Raw genomic sequence first — 17,973 nt, forward strand, 5'->3', positions numbered from 1 at the left:
GCCTCGCAGGGACTCTGGAGGCCGCAGGGCCTCAGCGAACGGTCCATGAAGAGCAGTGGCTACGGTGGCCATGGATGGCAGCCTGGCTTCTAGAAACCCACACCAGGGGCAGAAGATGCCCCAAAGGAACGCCTGATGGTGGGCTCTAGCGGAGTGGGGTCCGGGCCTCTCGGGGAGTTCCCCCCCCCCCCCGCGTCAGTCTAGAGCCCATGACGCCTCCCGGCCATCCCCAGCTCCCACCACCAGGACAGGACAGTGTGAGGACCCTGCCCAGGGCACCCAAAAGTGGGTGGGGGCCCCAGGCCAGGGTGACGGGGCCTTGTTGCCCCAGAGGACGTCCGCATGGGACCCCAGGCCCCCTCCCCCCAGGCCTCACCTTGAAGCCGATGCCACCCTTCTTGCAGCACAGGCAGGCCAGCATGAGGACGATGACTGTGAAGAGGCCGGAGAAGGACACGGCCACCACGGCCAGGGAGGACGACCAGGAGAGCTCACCGAGGGGGGCGCCGTCTGCCGAGAGAGGGGCGCGTGAGGCGCCGGCGCACGGTCCCCACCCGCTGCCGTCGGGGCTGGGCCTGACCAGCGCCTGACCCCTTGCTCGGACAGGTGGGCACTTGACGAGGCCCCGAGCGGGTGGACGGCGGGCTGGCCTTGGCGGTCAGAGCCTGTACCCCTGTGGGGGTCACCGGAACTCCTGCAGTTCGCAGAATGGCCAGACCGGGCCCAGCTCCCAACTCTGGGCTTCCTGGAGAGCTGCCGAGAGGCCAAGAGGCCAGATGCTACCCTGCATCTCCTCCAGACTCTGGTCCCCCCACCTTGCCCCTCTGAGGCTGTGGAGCCGGCTGCGCCACTGGCCACACTGGAGGTCTGAGCCCTGAGGTCTGGCCTCCAAGGGAAGAGACTCCCCCGGCCTGCGTTCCCGGGGCAGCAAGCCCCCTGGCTTCACACCGAGGCCCCTTGGTGCCACTTCTGCCCTGAGGACAACAGGGGCGCCTCCCGCAGCACCTGGTTACACGGTTCTCTTCTCCCAAATGGGGAAACTGAGGCGCCCCACCCCTTCCATTGAGCCACCCAAACTGGAGCTCCGCAGAGCCGGGGCTTGGGGACCCGCGCACACAGGTGCAGCCAGCCCGGAGCCCAGAGCCCGGAGCCTGGAGCCCGGAGCACAGAGCCCGGAGCCGCGGCTCTGCCCAGGCCGGACTGCCCCGGGCTCTGGCTTCTACCACGTCCCAGAGGCCTTCTCTGCCCCATGTCCCCACATGGCCCCTGAAAGTGTCCTGACCACCTCAGCCCTCAGGCACCATGTCCGTAGCCATCGGCCCCCGTGGCTCTCCGTGACTCAGCAGCCCGCCGAGGCAGCCACGGCCACCACCACCGCCACCGCCCCGGGTGCCGCTGACAAGGCCCCGCTATGCTTTGGATGGCCAGAGGCAGTGTGAGCCGAGGGCCAGCGCGGACCCTGCGGGCCAGTGCTGACCACATGGGCCAGCGCGGACCCTGCGGGCCCAGGCCGCGGGAGCAGGAGGCCGTGGGCGGCTGAGGAGGGTGACAAGGACAAGGCCAACCAGCAAAGCAGGACCGGGTCATGGTGACAGGCACAGGCAGTTGCTGGGATGCTGGGAACACAGGGGACAGCCATGCCCACAGCCCCTCCCCCCCCCCCCGCCCCCTGCACCGAGGGCCCAAAGCAGAAAGCCCTCAGAGGGGACTCCATCCACAGGGAGGCTCTGGGTCTGGCTGCCTCTGTGCAGATGAGGACCCGTGCATGTGTGCATGTGCCTTGCACTGTGTCCCCGTGTGCCTCTGTGCATGCGTGTCTCCATGTGAGCCTGCAGTGTGTGCTTATGTGCACAGGTGTGCTTGTATGCACGAGCGTGTACATGCATCCTTGTGTGCCTGGATGATGTTGCACATGCATGACCACGTGCCTGCATGTGCTGCGACTTCACGTGTGTGTGTTGGTGTGCCTGTGCGACATGTACATGAATGTTGACGTGCACAGGTGTGCTGTGTGACTTCATGCGTGCATGTGTGTGACTTGCGCAGGCATGACCTACGCCTGTGTGCACGTGCGTGTGTCCTCACCGCTGAGGGTCACATGACCCAGGGACCCGATGCCACAGCCTGGGCGCCACGTCCCCCTACCCCCCGCACCCCCCACCGCTGCTCCCGCTATGTCCCCCGCATCCCCCACGCACACAGGAAGCAGCCGTCCCCTGAGATCCAGGGTCCCCAGGGCGACCCGCCTCACCCTCGGGGTCAGGGTGTCATGGCGCAGTCCTCTCCACCCCAGCTCTGCCTGGCAGCCCTGACGGCATGGCTGAGCCCCTCAGCGGAGGAGGCCCCTCGGCGGAGGAGGCCCAGGCCACAGCCCCTCCCACGCCCGGGACCGGGCCGCCACCAGCCTCCACCGCCGCCTCGCAGCCCTCCCCTCCTCAGAGGCTGAGGCCTTCCTGCCTTGGCGGGAGGGCGGCGGGGGACTGCCCGGAGCGCAAGCAGCGTGACTCAGCCGCCGTGGGGGCTGCCATCCCCCCGTGCCCAAGTCCCTGAGGTGGGGGACAGTTAGCGCAGTGTGGCGTGAGTCGCAGAGAGAACCGCAGCCTGGAACTTTCGAACCTCCAAGTGCCTGTGGGTCTCTGGAGCCCCGTGGGGAGAGACAGCAAGGCTGGCCACAGAGCCCGGCCCGTGCTGCCGGCCTGCAGACGGGCAGGGAAGCCCTGGGAGGGGACCTGTTCCCCCTGCCAGGCGGACCTGCGCCTGCCGCCACGGGAACACAGCACAGACACACGCACGTGCACCAAGTGGGAACACGCGTGCACGCACATCTGCTTCTGTCCCCACAACACCCTGCTCCATGGTTATGCCAGCCCACAATACAGCCAAGAGAACGGGGCTCCGGAGGGACTCAGAGGCCCTCGGGAGCCAGGACTGGGGCGGGGAGGGGGGAGGACGTGGCTGTGGGGGCTGGGGGGCCCTGCTCCCGACCAGCATCCCCTGGGAGCAGCACCCTCCTTTCATTCGTGGGCCCTTATGATTAGAGCTGACTCCCAATAGATCATTTCCTTCTTCGAGGGACAGAAGCCTAGAACTCATGCCCAGTGTCACCACGGCCTGGGAACCACCAACCGACTGTTAGAGGGAAGGCGCTGGCGGAGCACCACTCACCCCCAGCCGAGGGCGGCACCCCAGGACGGGGGGGGGGCAGCATGCTGGGGGACCCCTGCTCTATTCAAAGAGCATTTCAGGGGCAACCAGGGGAGACCCGTGGGACCCTCTCCTGCCACAAGGTGGCGCTCTCCGGACCCTTTAAACGGTTGGGGGGGAGGGGCTCCGTGGCTCAGCCGGGGGAGGAGGGGAGAGGCCGGGGTGACCTGGCGCCTGCCGTGTCCCGCACAGCAGCAGGTGACGGCCAAGCCTGAGACACCCAGGCAGAGCCACCTGCACGTCCTCACGGTCCCATCCAGGGGTGAACCCATCCCGGCAGGGGCAGGGGTGGGGGACCCGCAGACACCCCCAGCGCAAGACAGAGGAGGTGCCAGAACAGAGCGCCTCGGTGCACGGCCAAGGGCACAGCGGCGGCCACGGACACGGCACAGACACGGCACAGACACGACACAGCGGCGGCCACGGACACGGCACAGACACGGCACAGACACGGCCCAGCGCCAGCCACCCACGGACACGGCACAGACACGGCACAGCGCCAGCCACGGACACGGCACAGTGCCACTGCCCACCCACGGGCACGGCACAGACACGGCACAGCGCCAGCCACCCACGGACACACCGCCACTGCCCACCCACGGACACGGCACGGACACGGCACAGACACGGCACAGCGCCAGCCACCCACGGACACGGCACAGACACGGCACAGCGCCAGCCACCCACGGACACACCGCCACTGCCCACCCACGGACACGGCACAGACACGGCACAGCGCCAGCCACCCACGGACACACCGCCACTGCCCACCCACGGACACGGCACAGACACGGCACAGCGCCAGCCACCCACGGACACACCGCCACTGCCCACCCACGGACACGGCACAGACACGGCACAGACACGGCACAGACCGCCACCCACCCACGGACACGGCACAGACACAGCACAGCGCCAGCCACGGACATAGCACAGCGCCAGCCACGGACACGGCACAGACCACCACCCACCCACGGACACAGCACAGACACGGCACAGACACGGCACAGACACGGCACAGCGCCAGCCACCGACACAGCACAGCGCCAGCCACAGACACGGCACAGTGCCAGCCATGGACACGGCACAGACACGGCACAGACCGCCACCCACCCACGGACACACCGCCGCTGCCCACCCACGGACACGGCACAGACACAGCACAGACACGGCACAGACACGGCACAGCACCAGCCACGGACATAGCACAGCGCCAGCCACAGACACGGCACAGCGCCAGCCATGGACACGGCACAGACACGGCACAGACCGCCACCCACCCACGGACACACCGCCACTGCCCACCCACGGACACGGCACAGACCGCCACCCACCCACGGACACGGCACAGACACGGCACCCACCCACGGACACGGCACAGACACAGCACAGCGCCAGCCACGGACACGGCACAGACCGCCACCCACCCACAGACACACCGCCGCTGCCCACCCACGGACACGGCACAGACACCCCTCTGCCCACCCATGGACACAGTACACACCTCTGCCCACCCACAGACACCGCACACACCTCTGCCCACCCATGGACACAGTACACACCTCTGCCCACCCATGGACACGGCACACCCCTCTGCCCACCCATGGACACGGCACACACCTCTGCCCACCCACAGACACCGCACACACCTCTGCCCACCCACAGACAGGGGCACACACATACCTGGACCTACCAGCTTTCTGTGTGTGTCTGTGTGTGTGTGCCAGTCCTAGGACTTGAACTCAGGACCTAGGTGCTGTCCCTGAGCTCCTTTTGCTCAAGGCTAGCACTCTACCACTTGAGCCACAGCACCACTTCCGGCTTTTTCTGCGTATGTGGTGCTGAGGAATCGAACCCAGGGCCTCATGCATACGAGGCAAGCGCTCTACCCCTGAGCCACCTTCCCAGCCCTGGACCTGTCAGCTTCGAGCTACCCCAAGCTCCTGACACCTGGCAAAAGACCACAGGCACTGTGCAGGGCACCTGCCTGCACCAGCTGCTCCCAAAGCAGAGGGGAAGAGCATGGGTTCGAGGCTGGCTCAGACACAGCTAAAAAGACCCTAACTGGGGCTATAAAAGGGCATGTGGCAAAAATAAAAATAAATAAGAAATGTTTAAAGGGCGTGGGGGTGCGGTGAAGCGCGGCCAGGCCTCCTGTTCCACATCTAGTGAAGGAAAAGGGGCAAAAACAAGACTTCCAGAGCAAGCCCTGGCACCTGAGGGCAGGTCGGGGTCAGGGCTCGGGGGCTGGGGGGCGGGGGTGGGCCTGGGCAGCTCGCTCCAGCCCAGCTGCACCGGGGCCAGCTCAGGCCTGGGGGGGGGTGCCAGGCCTTCCCCACCCCTCAGCAGACATGCCCACAAGGAATGCCAGCCAGGCCCCGGCCCCCTGCAGCCCCCGCGGCCCTCCACAGCCCCCCACAGCCCCTCATGGCCCCCTGTGGCCCAGTTACCTCTCCGCTGACCCAGGCAGAGCGGCAGCACATGGGTGAGGGGTGCGGGTGCTCCCAGACCCCCGCCCCAGTGCTAACGGTTGCGGCTTGAGTGGTGCCCCTCCAGACACTCGGGGCTCACTCCCCCTTCGGCCCAGGTCCCCTTACACACAGCTGTCACGTGCTCCACACCCCAAAATATGCGAATGCCCCAGGTCCCCTGAAGGGGATGGGGTGGGTGAAGCTGTGGAGGAGTCTGGCCGGAGGCGAGGGGGTCACGCAGGACCCCTTCCCGCCCCACTGCCTACCTGGCCAGAAGAGGCAGACACGTGGTCAGCATGGACAGGGCCTGAGTGGACCCCATCTCCCACAGGTGGGTGCTGCCGGCCCCCGAGGGTGCTGCCGGAGACGGGGGGCGGGGGGATCCCCAGGTGCAGGGGACAGAGCTCCTTGTCAGGACTAAGGCTCCCAACTAGCTGGGTGGAATGGCTCACACCTGCCATCTCAGCCACTCCAGAGGTGGGTCAGGTGGATCCGATCCAGGCCTGCCCAGATTTAAAAAGAAAACGGTGAGACCCCCTCTCAATCAATAAAGCTGGGCGTGGTGGTTCATACCTGCCCTAAATGCTTATGAGACTGGGTCCCTCGGTGGCTGGGTGGGGAGGCAAGTGAGGGGCGGGGGCCGTGGCTGGGCGCCGTGGCTCGGGCCTGTCGCTCCCTGTGACACAGGGACGCAGACGCCGGGGGTCACAGCCCAGGCCGCCCTGGGCATGAGGGAAAACCCTGCCACAAAAATAACCAGCGCAAAGTGGAGACAGGCTGGCCAAGCTGTGGAGAGCCTGCCCACCACCCACAGGGCCCTCCCCCAACGCAATCTCAGGAAGGACCAAGACACTGCTCAACCAGAGGCCGCGCCTGGGAAGGGCGGCAGGGCGTCTGAGGGGAGCGAGGATGGCTGGGCTGCGTAGCTGGTGCTGAGAGGGAAGCAGAGCCAGCCAGTGCCAGCCTGGCCCCTGTGCCAGCCTGGCCCCCACAGCAGAGGAAAGCTTTGTAAGGAAGGAATCGCCAAAAACAAGGTGGAAGCTGAAGCCAGACGCTGGTGCTCACACCTGTAATCCCAGCTGCTCAGGAGGCTGAGATCCAAAGACTGAGGTTTGAAGCCAGCCCCGCAGGAGAGTCCCCACGAAACTCTTATCTCCAGTGAACCACTCAAAAACCAGAAACAGAGCTGTGACAAAGTGGTAGAGCACTAGCCTTAAGCAAAAAGAGCTCAGGGACAGCGCCTGGAGTTCAAGCCCCAGGACCAACAAAAGGAAAAGGAATAGAAAAGATTCTATCTGGTTATAAAAATGTCCTTTCAATGAAGAGCACCCAGATTAAAAGCATCATGCCAGCCCGGGTACTACACCTCCTGGAAGCTGGCCAGGGCAGAAGCTGTTCCTGTGTAGAACACATGGCCAGCAAAAAACTCTCGTAGAACAATCTAGAAGACCCAGAGCACAAACAGCAAACTACGTGAGGTCCACTCACAACCCAGGAAACTCAAACTGCCTATGCCCAAAGAAGTGCTCATCAAAACAGGGTCCAGGGTCCACTCAGGGGCATTTTAGAGTTTCACACAGAGCTGGGGTCTGGGCTCTGGGGTGGAAAGTGGGAAGAGCCCTGGGGACTTCCCGGTCCTTTGGCTAGTTAATTCCCCATCTTGAAATCCAAACTAAGAAGTTAATAGGGAGGGAGTGTCTGCAGGAACCCAGAGCACAACCGATGGAAGAACAAGCCAAGAATGAGCACAGAGCAGGGAAGAATGGGCAAAGGGGCGCCACACAGAGAGGCTGTGCACACAAACGAGCCCCGTGCAGCGGTGTGTACAGAAGTAAGCAGCACCTCAAATAGCCCATGGCGGAAGAGCACTCAAAAGCAATGGCACGTCAACAACTGAAAACATCTAAAGTGAACGTAAAGCTGGAAGCGGTGGTGCCCACCTGTAACCCCTGCTCTGGGAGGGCCGTGGCGGTGCACTAAGAATCCAAGGCCAGCCTGGGCCCCACAGAGGGACCCTGTCTGGAAGACCAAAGGCCGGCTGGGTGTGGCAGTTTCCAAGTGTCATCCCGGTACTCAGGAGGTGGAGACAGAGCGCAAGGTTCAAAGACAGAGTCACTTCTGCAGTCCTGGCTATGGGATACACAGGCGGGAAGAGCACGGTCAAGGCCTACCAAAGGCAAAAGCCCAAGACCCTACCCAAAAACAGACCTGACGGGGCTGGGAAGGTGGCTCAGTGGTAGAGTGCTTGCCTCGCATGCCTGAGGCCCTGGGTTCGATTCCTCAGCACCACATAAGCAGGAAAAGCCAGAAGTGGTGCTGTGGCTCAAGTGGTAGAGTGCTAGCCTTGAGCTGAAGAGCTGAGGGACAGTGCCCAGGCCAGAGTTCAGGCCCCATGATCAAAAAGAACAACAACAAAAAAAAAACCCACAGACCTAATGTAAAAAGGGCTGGAGGTGTAGCATGGGTGGTGGCATGCCTGCCTATAAATCATGAGGCTCTGAGTTCAAACACCAGTACTGTCAAAAAACAAGGCAGGGGAAAAAAAAAGGAAAGAAACTAAAATAAAACCAAGGCTAGGCATGCAGCTCATTGAAGAACACTGGCCCGAGCATGTGTGAGGATCTGGGTTCCCTCCTAGCACGGGGGAAAAAATGAATATAGAAAGATGTTTTAAATAAATGGAGATAATAGCTCGGCGCCGGTGGCTCACGCCTGTCATCCTAGCTGCTCAGGAGGCTGAGATCTGAGGACTGCGGGTCAAAGCCAGCATGGGCAGGTAAGTCCATGAGACTCCAATAAACCACTAGAAAACCGGAAGTGGCTAGAGTGCTAGCCTTGAGGTGAAGAGCTGAAGGACAGTGCCCAGGCCCAGAGTTCAAGCCCCACGACCAACAAACAAACAAACCAAAAGGAGATAAATGGAGAGGCATAGAGTCTGCAGAGGAAGGCTGGCGCCGGCCTGCCGCACACAGACCCCTACATGTGCCGTGTGTATTAACATGCATTTGACACGTATGTCAAAACTCGGGAAAGATACCCTGGAAATGTGCATCTTCACCTATGCCTACCATACCTCCTTTCAGTTAAAAGCAAGGGCAGGCCGGGCACCAGTGGCTCACACCTGTCATCCCAGCTACTCAGGAGGTTGAGAGCTGAGGATTGAGGTCAGAGGCCAGCAGGGGCAGGCAAGTCTGTGAGACTCTTATCTACAATTAACCAACAAAAAGCCAGAAGTGGAGCTATGGCTCCAGTGTTAGAGAGCTAGCCTTGAGTGAAAAAGCTTAGGGAAGCTGGCATAGTGGCTCATGCTTGTCATCCTAGCTACTCAGGAGGCTGAGATCTGAGGATCGTGGTTCAAAGCCAGCCTGGGCAGTGAAGTCCATGAGACTCTTATCTCCAATTAACCACCAGAAAACCAGAAGTGGCACTGTGGCTAACTTGGTAGAGCACTTGCCTTGAGCTGAAGAGCTCAGGGACAGCGCCCAGGCCCAGGTTCAAGCCCCACGACTGACAAAAAAGAAAAGGAAAAGAGAAAGCTTAAGGACAGCTTCCAGACTCTGAGTTCAAGCCCCAGGGCCAGCAACAAAAATAATAAAAGCAAGAACAGGACACAGAATTATGTACGTACCAACCACAGCTAAGTCCAGAAAAGGGGAAAAACTCCAACAAGTACCTCAGAACCTGAGTGGCGCTTTTCCTAAGTTCCAGAGAGCTGGGAGCATTTTTCTGCAGTAAGCATACACTGCGCTAGGATCAGATGGTGGAGCTGCTGTGCTAGGATCAGATGGTGGAGCTGCTGTGCTAGGATCAGATGGTGGAGCTGCTGTGCTAGGATCAGATGGTGGAGCTGGGCTAGGATCAGATGATGGAGCTGGGTTAGGATCAGATGGTGGAGCTGCTGGGCTAGGATCAGATGGTGGAGCTGCTGTGCTAGGATCAGATGGTGGAGCCAGGCTAGGATCAGATGATGGAGCTGGGTTAGGATCAGATGATGGAGCTGGGCTAGGATCAGATGGTGGAGCTGCTGTGCTAGGATCAGATGGTGGAGCCAGGCTAGGATCAGATGATGGAGCTGGGTTAGGATCAGATGATGGAGCTGGGCTAGGATCAGATGGTGGAGCTGGGCTAGGATCAGATGATGGAGCTGGGCTAGGATCAGATGGTGGAGCTGCTGCGCTAGGATCAGATGGTGGAGCTGCTGCGCTAGGATCCGATGGTGGAGCTGGGCTAAGATCAGATGGTGCAGCTGCTGTGCTAGGATCCGATGGTGGAGCTGGGCTAGGATCAGATGTTAGAGCTGGGCTAGGATCAGATGGTGGAACTGCTGGGCTAGGATCAGATGGTGGAACTGCTGGGCTAGAATCAGATGGTAGAGCTGCTGGGCTAGGATCAGATGGTGGAGCTGCTGCGCTAGGATCAGATGGTGGAACTGCTGGGCTAGGATCAGATGGTGGAGCTGGGCTAGGATCAGATGGTGGAACTGCTGTGCTAGGATCAGATGGTGGAGATGGGCTGGCTTAGGATCAGATGGTGGAGCTGCTAGGCTAGGATCAGATGGTGGAACTGCTGTGCTAGGATCAGATGGTGGAGCTGGGCTAGGATCAGATGGTGGAGCTGCTGGGCTAGGATCAGATGGTGGAACTGCTGGGCTAGGATCAGATGGTAGAGCTGCTGGGCTAGGATCAGATGGTGGAGCTGCTGCGCTAGGATCAGATGGTGGAACTGCTGGGCTAGGATCAGATGGTGGAGCTGCTGCGCTAGGATCAGATGGTAGAGCTGCTGGGCTAGGATCAGATGGTGGAACTGCTGTGCTAGGATCAGATGGTGGAGATGGGCTAGCTTAGGATCAGATGGTGGAGCTGCTAGGCTAGGATCAGATGGTGGAACTGCTGTGCTAGGATCAGATGGTGGAGTTGGGCTAGGATCAGATGGTGGAGCTGTGCTAGGATCAGATGGTGGAGCTGTGCTAGGATCAGATGGTAGATCTGGGGGCAGTGGCTTATGGCTGTCATTCTAGCTACTCAGGACTCAGCAGTTGGGAGGACTGAGGTTCAAAGCCATCTTGGGCAGAAAGCCCCTACTCACCACAACCAATGAAGCATCACCTCACCCCTCAGTGAGAGGTATCACTGACTTGAAATCCGCACCCCAGGGTTTCAGGTTCCTGGGGTGTCCATCAGCACTCTCCCCAGCCCCGCCCCACACCCTACTCCATCCAGGAGCCATGCCTGGGATTCACCTGGGACCACCTGCCCAGGTCCCCTCAACCGGGCCAGGGCCTGCCAGTGGGCTGGCCTGCAGCACAGCACCTTCCCCGTCCACAGGACGGCATGGCCTAGGCCCCCTGCCCCAGACCCCTATCCAAGACCCCTGCCAGGCCAGCCCAAGACAGGGTCCAGCTTCCCAGAGCCTCTGCTGGATTGATGCTACCTCCAGGGCCACTGACCGGGTGTGGAGCCCTACAGGGTACGGGGGACACTGGCAGACCACGCAGCAGCGCGGTACAGCAGGGAGAAAGCCACGCTCTGGGGCCTATGGCGGTGGCCGGGTGGAGTCACACCCCCAAAGCCCAGGCAGGCCCAGACACAGAGGTGAGCCTACAGTCACCAGGGCTGGGGAGCCGGGTTCCTTCTGGGGTGATGGGAATGTTCTAGAAGCAGGTGGGGGCAGGGCTTTGCGCAGTGGGCCCCGGCTGTCCCTGTGCTCCGGGAGGGGGTTCTGCGCGGGGGTCCCGGGGCCCCTCTGCCCGACCCCTCTGTTGTTCACTCCTCACCGCCGTTCTGCAGGCCCTGTGGACAGCGTCCTGGACAGTCGGGGCCGGTCACCTCCGCCCGCCCGCGTGGTGGCACAAATGCGTGGGGCACAGGAAGGAACTGTCGCAACCTGGGGGTGAGCACGCTCAGCTGGGGAAGCCCTGGCGGGCGGGCGGGGAGCACCGAGAGCACGCGGCCCAGCCCATCACAGACACCCCTCCCGGCTCCTGGCTGGGCGAGTAGCTGGGCTGGGGGCTCCTGGGTAGGAGAGGCGGAGAGGCTGTCCCGCCCCAGACAGTGTGGGGCAGCCGCTCACTGGCCTCAGGCCAATGTCTTCCGAGAGGAGCCGAATCCTGCAGATTCCATCCTTGGGTAGAGACAAAACCAGGCCTAGCCCTGGGGTGACATGGCCACAGAGACGGCGGGCCACGGAGACCGCAGGCCATGCTGGGAGCCCTGACACCACCACGGCCTGCCTGACTACTGTCACGAGGCCAGTCACCTGTACCCAAAGGTCAGGGGTCAGGGCGGGGGTCAGCCTGGGGTTCACAGGCTTCTGGAGGGCCCAGGTGATGCCGTGATACATTCCTCACACTAGCTCACACTAGCTCACACTAGCTCTCTCACACACACACTTTTTTTTTTTTTTTTGGTGGGGCTTTGGGGCTTGAACTCAGGGCCTGGGCGCTGTCCCTGCTCTTCTGCTCAAGGCTAGCGCTCCACCACTTGGAGCCTCAGCTCCACTTCTGGTTTGTGTGTGGCTGATTAGAGATGAGTCTGATGGAAGCCGGGCGCCGGTGGCTCACGCTGTCATCCCAGCTACTCAGGAGGCTGAGATCTGAGGATCACAGTTCAAATCCAGCCTGGGCAGGAAAGTCCATGAAACTCTCATCTCCAATTACACACCAGAAAATCAGAAGTGGAGCTGTGGCTCAAAGTGGTGGAGCACTAGCCTTCAGCAAAAGAGCTCAGGGACAGCGCCTAGGCCTGGAGTTCAGGTCCCATAACTGATAACACAGAAAAACAAAAAGAGTCTACCCAGGCTGGCTTCGAACTGTGATTCTCAGATCTCAGCCTCCTGAGCTAAGTATAGACGTGAGCTACTAGTGCCAGGTTCATGTGTATTAGCACATGCTCACACACGGTGCCCACAGACTCAGCCCTGCACACAAATGCCGCGTGTGCCCGGCAGCCATCACTCACCCCTACTTCTGAATCACAGTCCTCACACACATCTGTGCCTACTGGCCCAGCACACACAGGAGTGTAAAAATCCTCACACGTGCAGGCTTCTCTTCCGCAGGGGTCACACACACACAGGCACTGCCCCTCACGTCCACCTCCCCCAGCGCACACACACGAGGCCTCTCAGCATTCTCCCAGGGCAGTAAGATCTGCCTTCCCGGCCTTTTGACTCACTACCCCAGAACTCAGGCCCCAGACGCCAGAGAGCGCGGCGGGGGGGGGGGGGGGGGGGTGCTCCAGCGTGGCACTGGGAGGACATCTTGGCACAGGCGCAGGACGGAGCCGTGCCGCAGGCCCTCCCAGCGGGTCTGGGAGGAGTGGCCCTCAGGGCACCTGGGCCCGGGCTGAGAAGCCCTGAGCGGCGCCGGCCCATGCAGTGTCTCCCAGGCCAGCTCACGGTGCCTGAGCCTCGGCTCCTGGTGCTCACCCCTCAGCCTGGGTCCCGGTCACACGGCTCCTCCCGCAGCACCACCACATGCCAGCGGCCTCCCGGGGCTTCGAGGCCAGGCCATGGAGCGCCGGGACTCATGCCGGCTGCGGCCGGCTTTAGGTAGACCCTGAAGGCCTGTCGCCAAGGGAAAGGTGAGCCAGGGACGCCATCATTCTAGCCCCAGAGCTGCTAAGCGTGGTGCCACCATCGCCAGGAGCACAGGATGGAGAGCAGGGCCGCAAGCCTCTGCAGAGGCCCGGGCAGCCACAGCCCCGTTGGGGACAACGCTGCGCCCGCGGGGCCCGGGTCCGAGCAGGACAGGAGCCGGGCCCTGCTTCTCAGGAAGGCCAAGATGGCCGTGCCCGGTGGGCAGCCCTGAGTCCCCGCAGGGAGCACAGGGGAGACTGTGGGTCCCCGGGGAAGAGGCCCCCGCTGGGGCCGTGCCGGGTTGGGTGGGCATGTCTGCCCTGCATCCCTCACAAGTGAGCCCGTGCAGCGGGGTCTCAATGCGTGCGTCTGTCCTTGGCCGTGTCCAGCACACACGGCCGCCGCAGAGCACCAAGGAGGGGTGCAGCGGTGTCCCATGCGGGGACTCTGACGCTCAGAGCCGGGATCACCACGAGCCACTGCACGCCGGCCTGCTGGACAACACCAGACCCCGCACCCAGCCACCTCCCAGGGGAGGGGTCAGGGTGAAGGGTCCCTCTACCCACGCCCACTGTGCAGTGTGCCCCTCAGAACAGGGAGTGACAGCTCACGGCTGTGGGTGCGTACGGGGAGAGTGCTCCCGGACTGGGGTGGTGTGCGGCCCAGCATTTCCTGAGTGAAAAGCCTTGACTTCACCCTGTGTGCATGGAATGAAATCTCAGCAAAGATGAAGCGGCTGGCCAGACGCGCAGAGCAGCACCCAAGCGCCAGGCCAGAGCCGGACGGAGCTATTGCACACATGCGTACACACGCGGAGCAGGTGCCCGGCTGCCTTGTCCACGCAGCAAACCATCATTCAGAGTGTGACAGCGCCTGCAGAGCCTGGGGAAAGTGCACCGGACCTGCACAGGGACGGGGTCAGGGCCGAGGGGACGGGGCCAGGGCCGAGGGGACGGGGCCAGGGCCGAGGGGACGGGGTCAGGGCCGAGGGGACGGGGCCAGGGCCGAGGGGACGGGGTCAGGGCCGAGGGGACGGGGCCAGGGCCGAGGGGACGGGGCCAGGGCCGTGGGGACGGGGCCAGGGCCGAGGGGACGGGGTCAGGGCCGAGGGGACGGGGTCAGGGCCGTGGGGACGGGGTCAGGGCCGAGGGGACGGGGTCAGGGCCGTGGGGACGGGGTCAGGGCCGAGGGGACGGGGTCAGGGCTGAGGGGAGGAGGTAAGGACCGTGGGGATGGGGTCAGGGCCGTGGGGACGGGGTCAGGGCCGTGGGGATGGGGTCAGGGCCGTGGGGACGGGGTCAGGGCCGAGGGGAGGAGGTCAGGACCATGGGGATGGGGTCAGGGCCGAGGGGACGGGGTCAGGGCCGTGGGGACGGGGTCAGGGCCGAGGGGACGGGGTCAGGGCCGAGGGGACGGGGTCAGGGCCGAGGGGACGGGGTCAGGGCCGTGGGGATGGGGTCAGGGCCATGGGGACGGGGTCAGGGCCGTGGGGATGGGGTCAGGACCGAGGGGACGGGGTCAGGGCCGTGGGGACAGGGTCAGGGCCGAGGGGACGGGGTCAGGGCCGAGTGGATGGGGTCAGGGCCGAGGGGACGGGGTCAGGGCCGAGTGGATGGGGTCAGGGCCATGGGGATGGGGTCAGGGCCGTGGGGACAGGGTCAGGGCCGAGGGGACGGGGTCAGGGCCGAGTGGATGGGGTCAGGGCCGAGGGGACGGGGTCAGGGCCGAGTGGATGGGGTCAGGGCCGAGGGGACGGGGTCAGGGCCGTGGGGATGGGGTCAGGGCTGAGGGGAGGAGGTCAGGACCGTGGGGATGGGGTCAGGGCTGAGGGGACGGGGTCAGGGCTGAGGGGGATGAGGTCAGGGCTGAGGGGAGGAGGTCAGGACCGTGGGGATGGGGTCAGGGTTGAGGGGGGTGGGGTCAGGGCCGTGGGCACAGGCAGGGCTGGGATGGCATCATGTGAGGTGAGTTCAGCTGGACGGACTGCAGGCCACAGCTGGGGGCAGGGCGTGTGGCCTGCGGCCCCAGGGGATCTGAGGAAATTCTATGTGGCCCGTGGACATCTCCACAGCCCGGCTAGGAGACAGGAAAGAACTGGTGGGGACAGGAGCATTGCACCCTTTATCCAGTGACCGCCCCGTCTGGTGCCCCAGGCCTGGCCCTCAGCCCAGCCCCGCCGCGCTGAGAAGGGCGGCCAGCTGCAAATCCTGCAGGGCAAAACGCACACACAGGCCCCTTGCTGGCATCAAGGATCCAGGGCCGGGCGCTGGTGGCTCATGCCTGTAATCCTAGCTACTCAGGAGGCTGAGATCTGAGGATCGCAGTTCAAAGCCAGCCCGGGTAGGAGAGACCGTGAGACTCCTATCTCCAATAAACCACCGGAAAACCGGAAGTGGCGCTGTAGCTCAAGTGGTAGAGCGCTTGCCTTGAGCTGAAGAGCTGAGGGACAGCACCCAGGCCCAGAGTTCAAGCCCCATGACCGACAAAAAAAAAAAAGGATCCGGGGGCTGGCGTGTGCATGGCGCGGCGGTGGACCCTTACACACACCGGCCGGGTTCCCGCTCCCGTACCAAAGGGAAAAAAAAAATAAACAGGTGAATCAGAACCCAACATGAAGCCGGAGGGGCTGAGTGAGTGCTGGACCCCCGGGCCGCCCCCCGGTCAGCGGCCGCCCCACGCCGGCCCAGGCTTAGAGCACAGAGCCACCTCATCAGCACCCAGGTTCTGAGCCCCTGCCCCCATCCCCTGCCCGGCCCACACGGCCAGCCGGTCATTTCCCAGCAGGCATCGGGCCACATGGCTAAGGCTGCCTGATGTCATTGCCTGAGCCGGTGACAGGGAGGAGCCTCTCCCTGCCGGGTGGTTGGGCGGGAAGGTGGCGGCCCTGTGCCCTGCCAGCAGAGGCCAGGGCGGGGGGGGGGGGGGCCCTCACCCACCCAGGACGCCTGTGGGGTCCCTGCACAGAGCCTGCATGTGTCTTGGGTGTCGCCATGTCCCCGGGGACCCTGCCGGAACAGAGCCCTTGGGGACAGCCATCCCCTTGGCAGGCTGTCAGGGGCAGGGTGGCCGCTGTCCTCCCAGAAACCCCCACCTACCGGGTTCGGGGTGTGGCTCCCGCGTGGCTCTGCCCCCACCGAGACCCCCAGGAGGGCCCGGCCCGCCCCACGCGGACAGCCCAGACAGGCAGGGGATGCCACTGTCCACCCAGACAGGCCGTCTGGGAACTGGCTTCGCCCCGCGTCCGCTGCCCTCATTTCCTCTGCTGGCTTCCTCCGCGGGGGGCGGGGAGGAGGCGCTGTCCTGCTGCTGATTCCTCCGTGACAGCCTGACAGCCGGCGGGGCGGGCCGCAGGGGCCGCGCCAAAGCCTCCAACACCGCACACGCACGCCACACACCGGGAGCGGCCGCGAGGCCAGGCCTGCCCAGCCCACCACCTCAGGCTCTGGGGCCAACGAGGCCTGCCCTGCCCACCACCTCAGGCTCTGGGGCCAACCCCGTCTGTGCCGCGCGGGAAAGGCACAGGGCTGCGGTCAGTCCGCTGCCGGTGGCCTTCATTCTCTCCCCTCTGGCCCAGCCTTGGTCTCTGCCCTCAGGCAGGCGGCCACAGCCTGAGCGCAGCCCGGGCAGGGGCCTGGGCGCCCCAGAGGGGCAGGGATAGTGAGGGCCTCACCCCAGACTCCTCCTCGCCCACCACACGCAGGCAGACTCCAGGGCGGCGCAGGCCCCCAGCCCCGCCTTCACCTCAAACTGGAGGACATGCCACATGGCGCCCTGGGTGGGCAGCCAGGTGGCCGGCACTGGCCGGCGGCAGCGACCCCTCTCAGGCGGGAGCCGGCTCCCCTCCAGGCCTGGGGAGGGGCCTTGCGCCTCTTCCAACGCTGGGGCGCAAGTGCTCTTGGTCACACCGCTACTCTTCCTGCGGCTCCTCCTGGACCTCTCTCTGTGTCCTCTTTTCAGGATTAGGGCCTCCGCATGACCTCATCTTAACTAACCAAGCGCCTTTGCAGACCAGCCCTGTTCTGCGGTCCTGCGCAGCGCTGCATGTGGGTGACTGCCCAGGACACAGGACACCCCGCAGAGCCCCTCGGGGGCACGGTGGGGTGCGGGCCTCCGGTGTCAGTGTGAGCAGCGTCCGGAGCCGGCCACGCCCCGGCCAGGCCCCCCCGGAGGAGCTGAGATGCCCCCCCACCCCCCAGCAGGTGAAAGGCTCAGCAACCCAAGCTGGGGCCACGCAGCTGCTGCCCCCCTCCACCTCAGGCCCCAGCGTGTCCCAAATGACACCACGACCTCACGTCCAGCCCAGCCAGCTCAGGGGCTCAGATCCACAGAAACGCTGGGGCCCCAACATGCCTGATTCAATGTCACCCCAAACCAGAGAGAAGCCACCAGCCTGGGAGGCCCCAGGGCCCAGGACACTGCACAGGTGGGCTCGAGGAAGCGTGACCTCACCGAAGGTCCCCGGGAGGCAGTGGGGGACAGACATGGAGGCCGGGGTCCTCACCTCCACCCAGAGGGCAGAGCCGCAGGGAACACACAGGACCAGCAGTGCTGCATGTGCATACGCGTGCATCTGTGCAGAAATGCATGCGCGGCCGGCTCACCGCATGACCCTGAGCACTGGAGTGGGAGCACGCAGAGCAGGGGTAGTGATGAGTGCCGGGCCTGTGCACAAGCTGTGTGTGCAACGGCCCTGGGGCCGCATCCTCCCCGCCCCGTCCGAGGG

At 63.8% G+C, this 17,973-nt stretch overlaps 2 protein-coding genes across 2 annotated transcripts in view; one reads left to right on the forward strand and one right to left on the reverse strand.

Moving 5' to 3' along the window:
* Positions 1 to 16,408, reverse strand: part of Aatk (apoptosis associated tyrosine kinase) — a 28,831-nt gene extending 12,423 nt beyond the window's left edge. The window contains 2 exon segments of the mRNA XM_042669981.1: positions 377 to 510; positions 16,346 to 16,408. Coding sequence (XP_042525915.1) covers positions 377 to 421 — 45 coding nt within the window. The 5' untranslated portion in view covers positions 422 to 510; positions 16,346 to 16,408.
* The window catches only part of Baiap2 (BAR/IMD domain containing adaptor protein 2), a 164,335-nt gene that overhangs the window by 81,260 nt on the left and 65,102 nt on the right, over positions 1 to 17,973 (forward strand). The window contains exon 15 of the mRNA XM_042669972.1: positions 17,473 to 17,496. The gene's annotated coding sequence lies outside the window, so the exon portion shown is untranslated. The remainder of the gene's footprint in view (positions 1 to 17,472; positions 17,497 to 17,973) is intronic.

This window comes from Dipodomys spectabilis, unplaced genomic scaffold (assembly GCF_019054845.1).
Source record: "Dipodomys spectabilis isolate Male_0828 unplaced genomic scaffold, ASM1905484v1 ptg000512l, whole genome shotgun sequence".
Lineage (NCBI taxonomy): Eukaryota > Metazoa > Chordata > Mammalia > Rodentia > Heteromyidae > Dipodomys > Dipodomys spectabilis.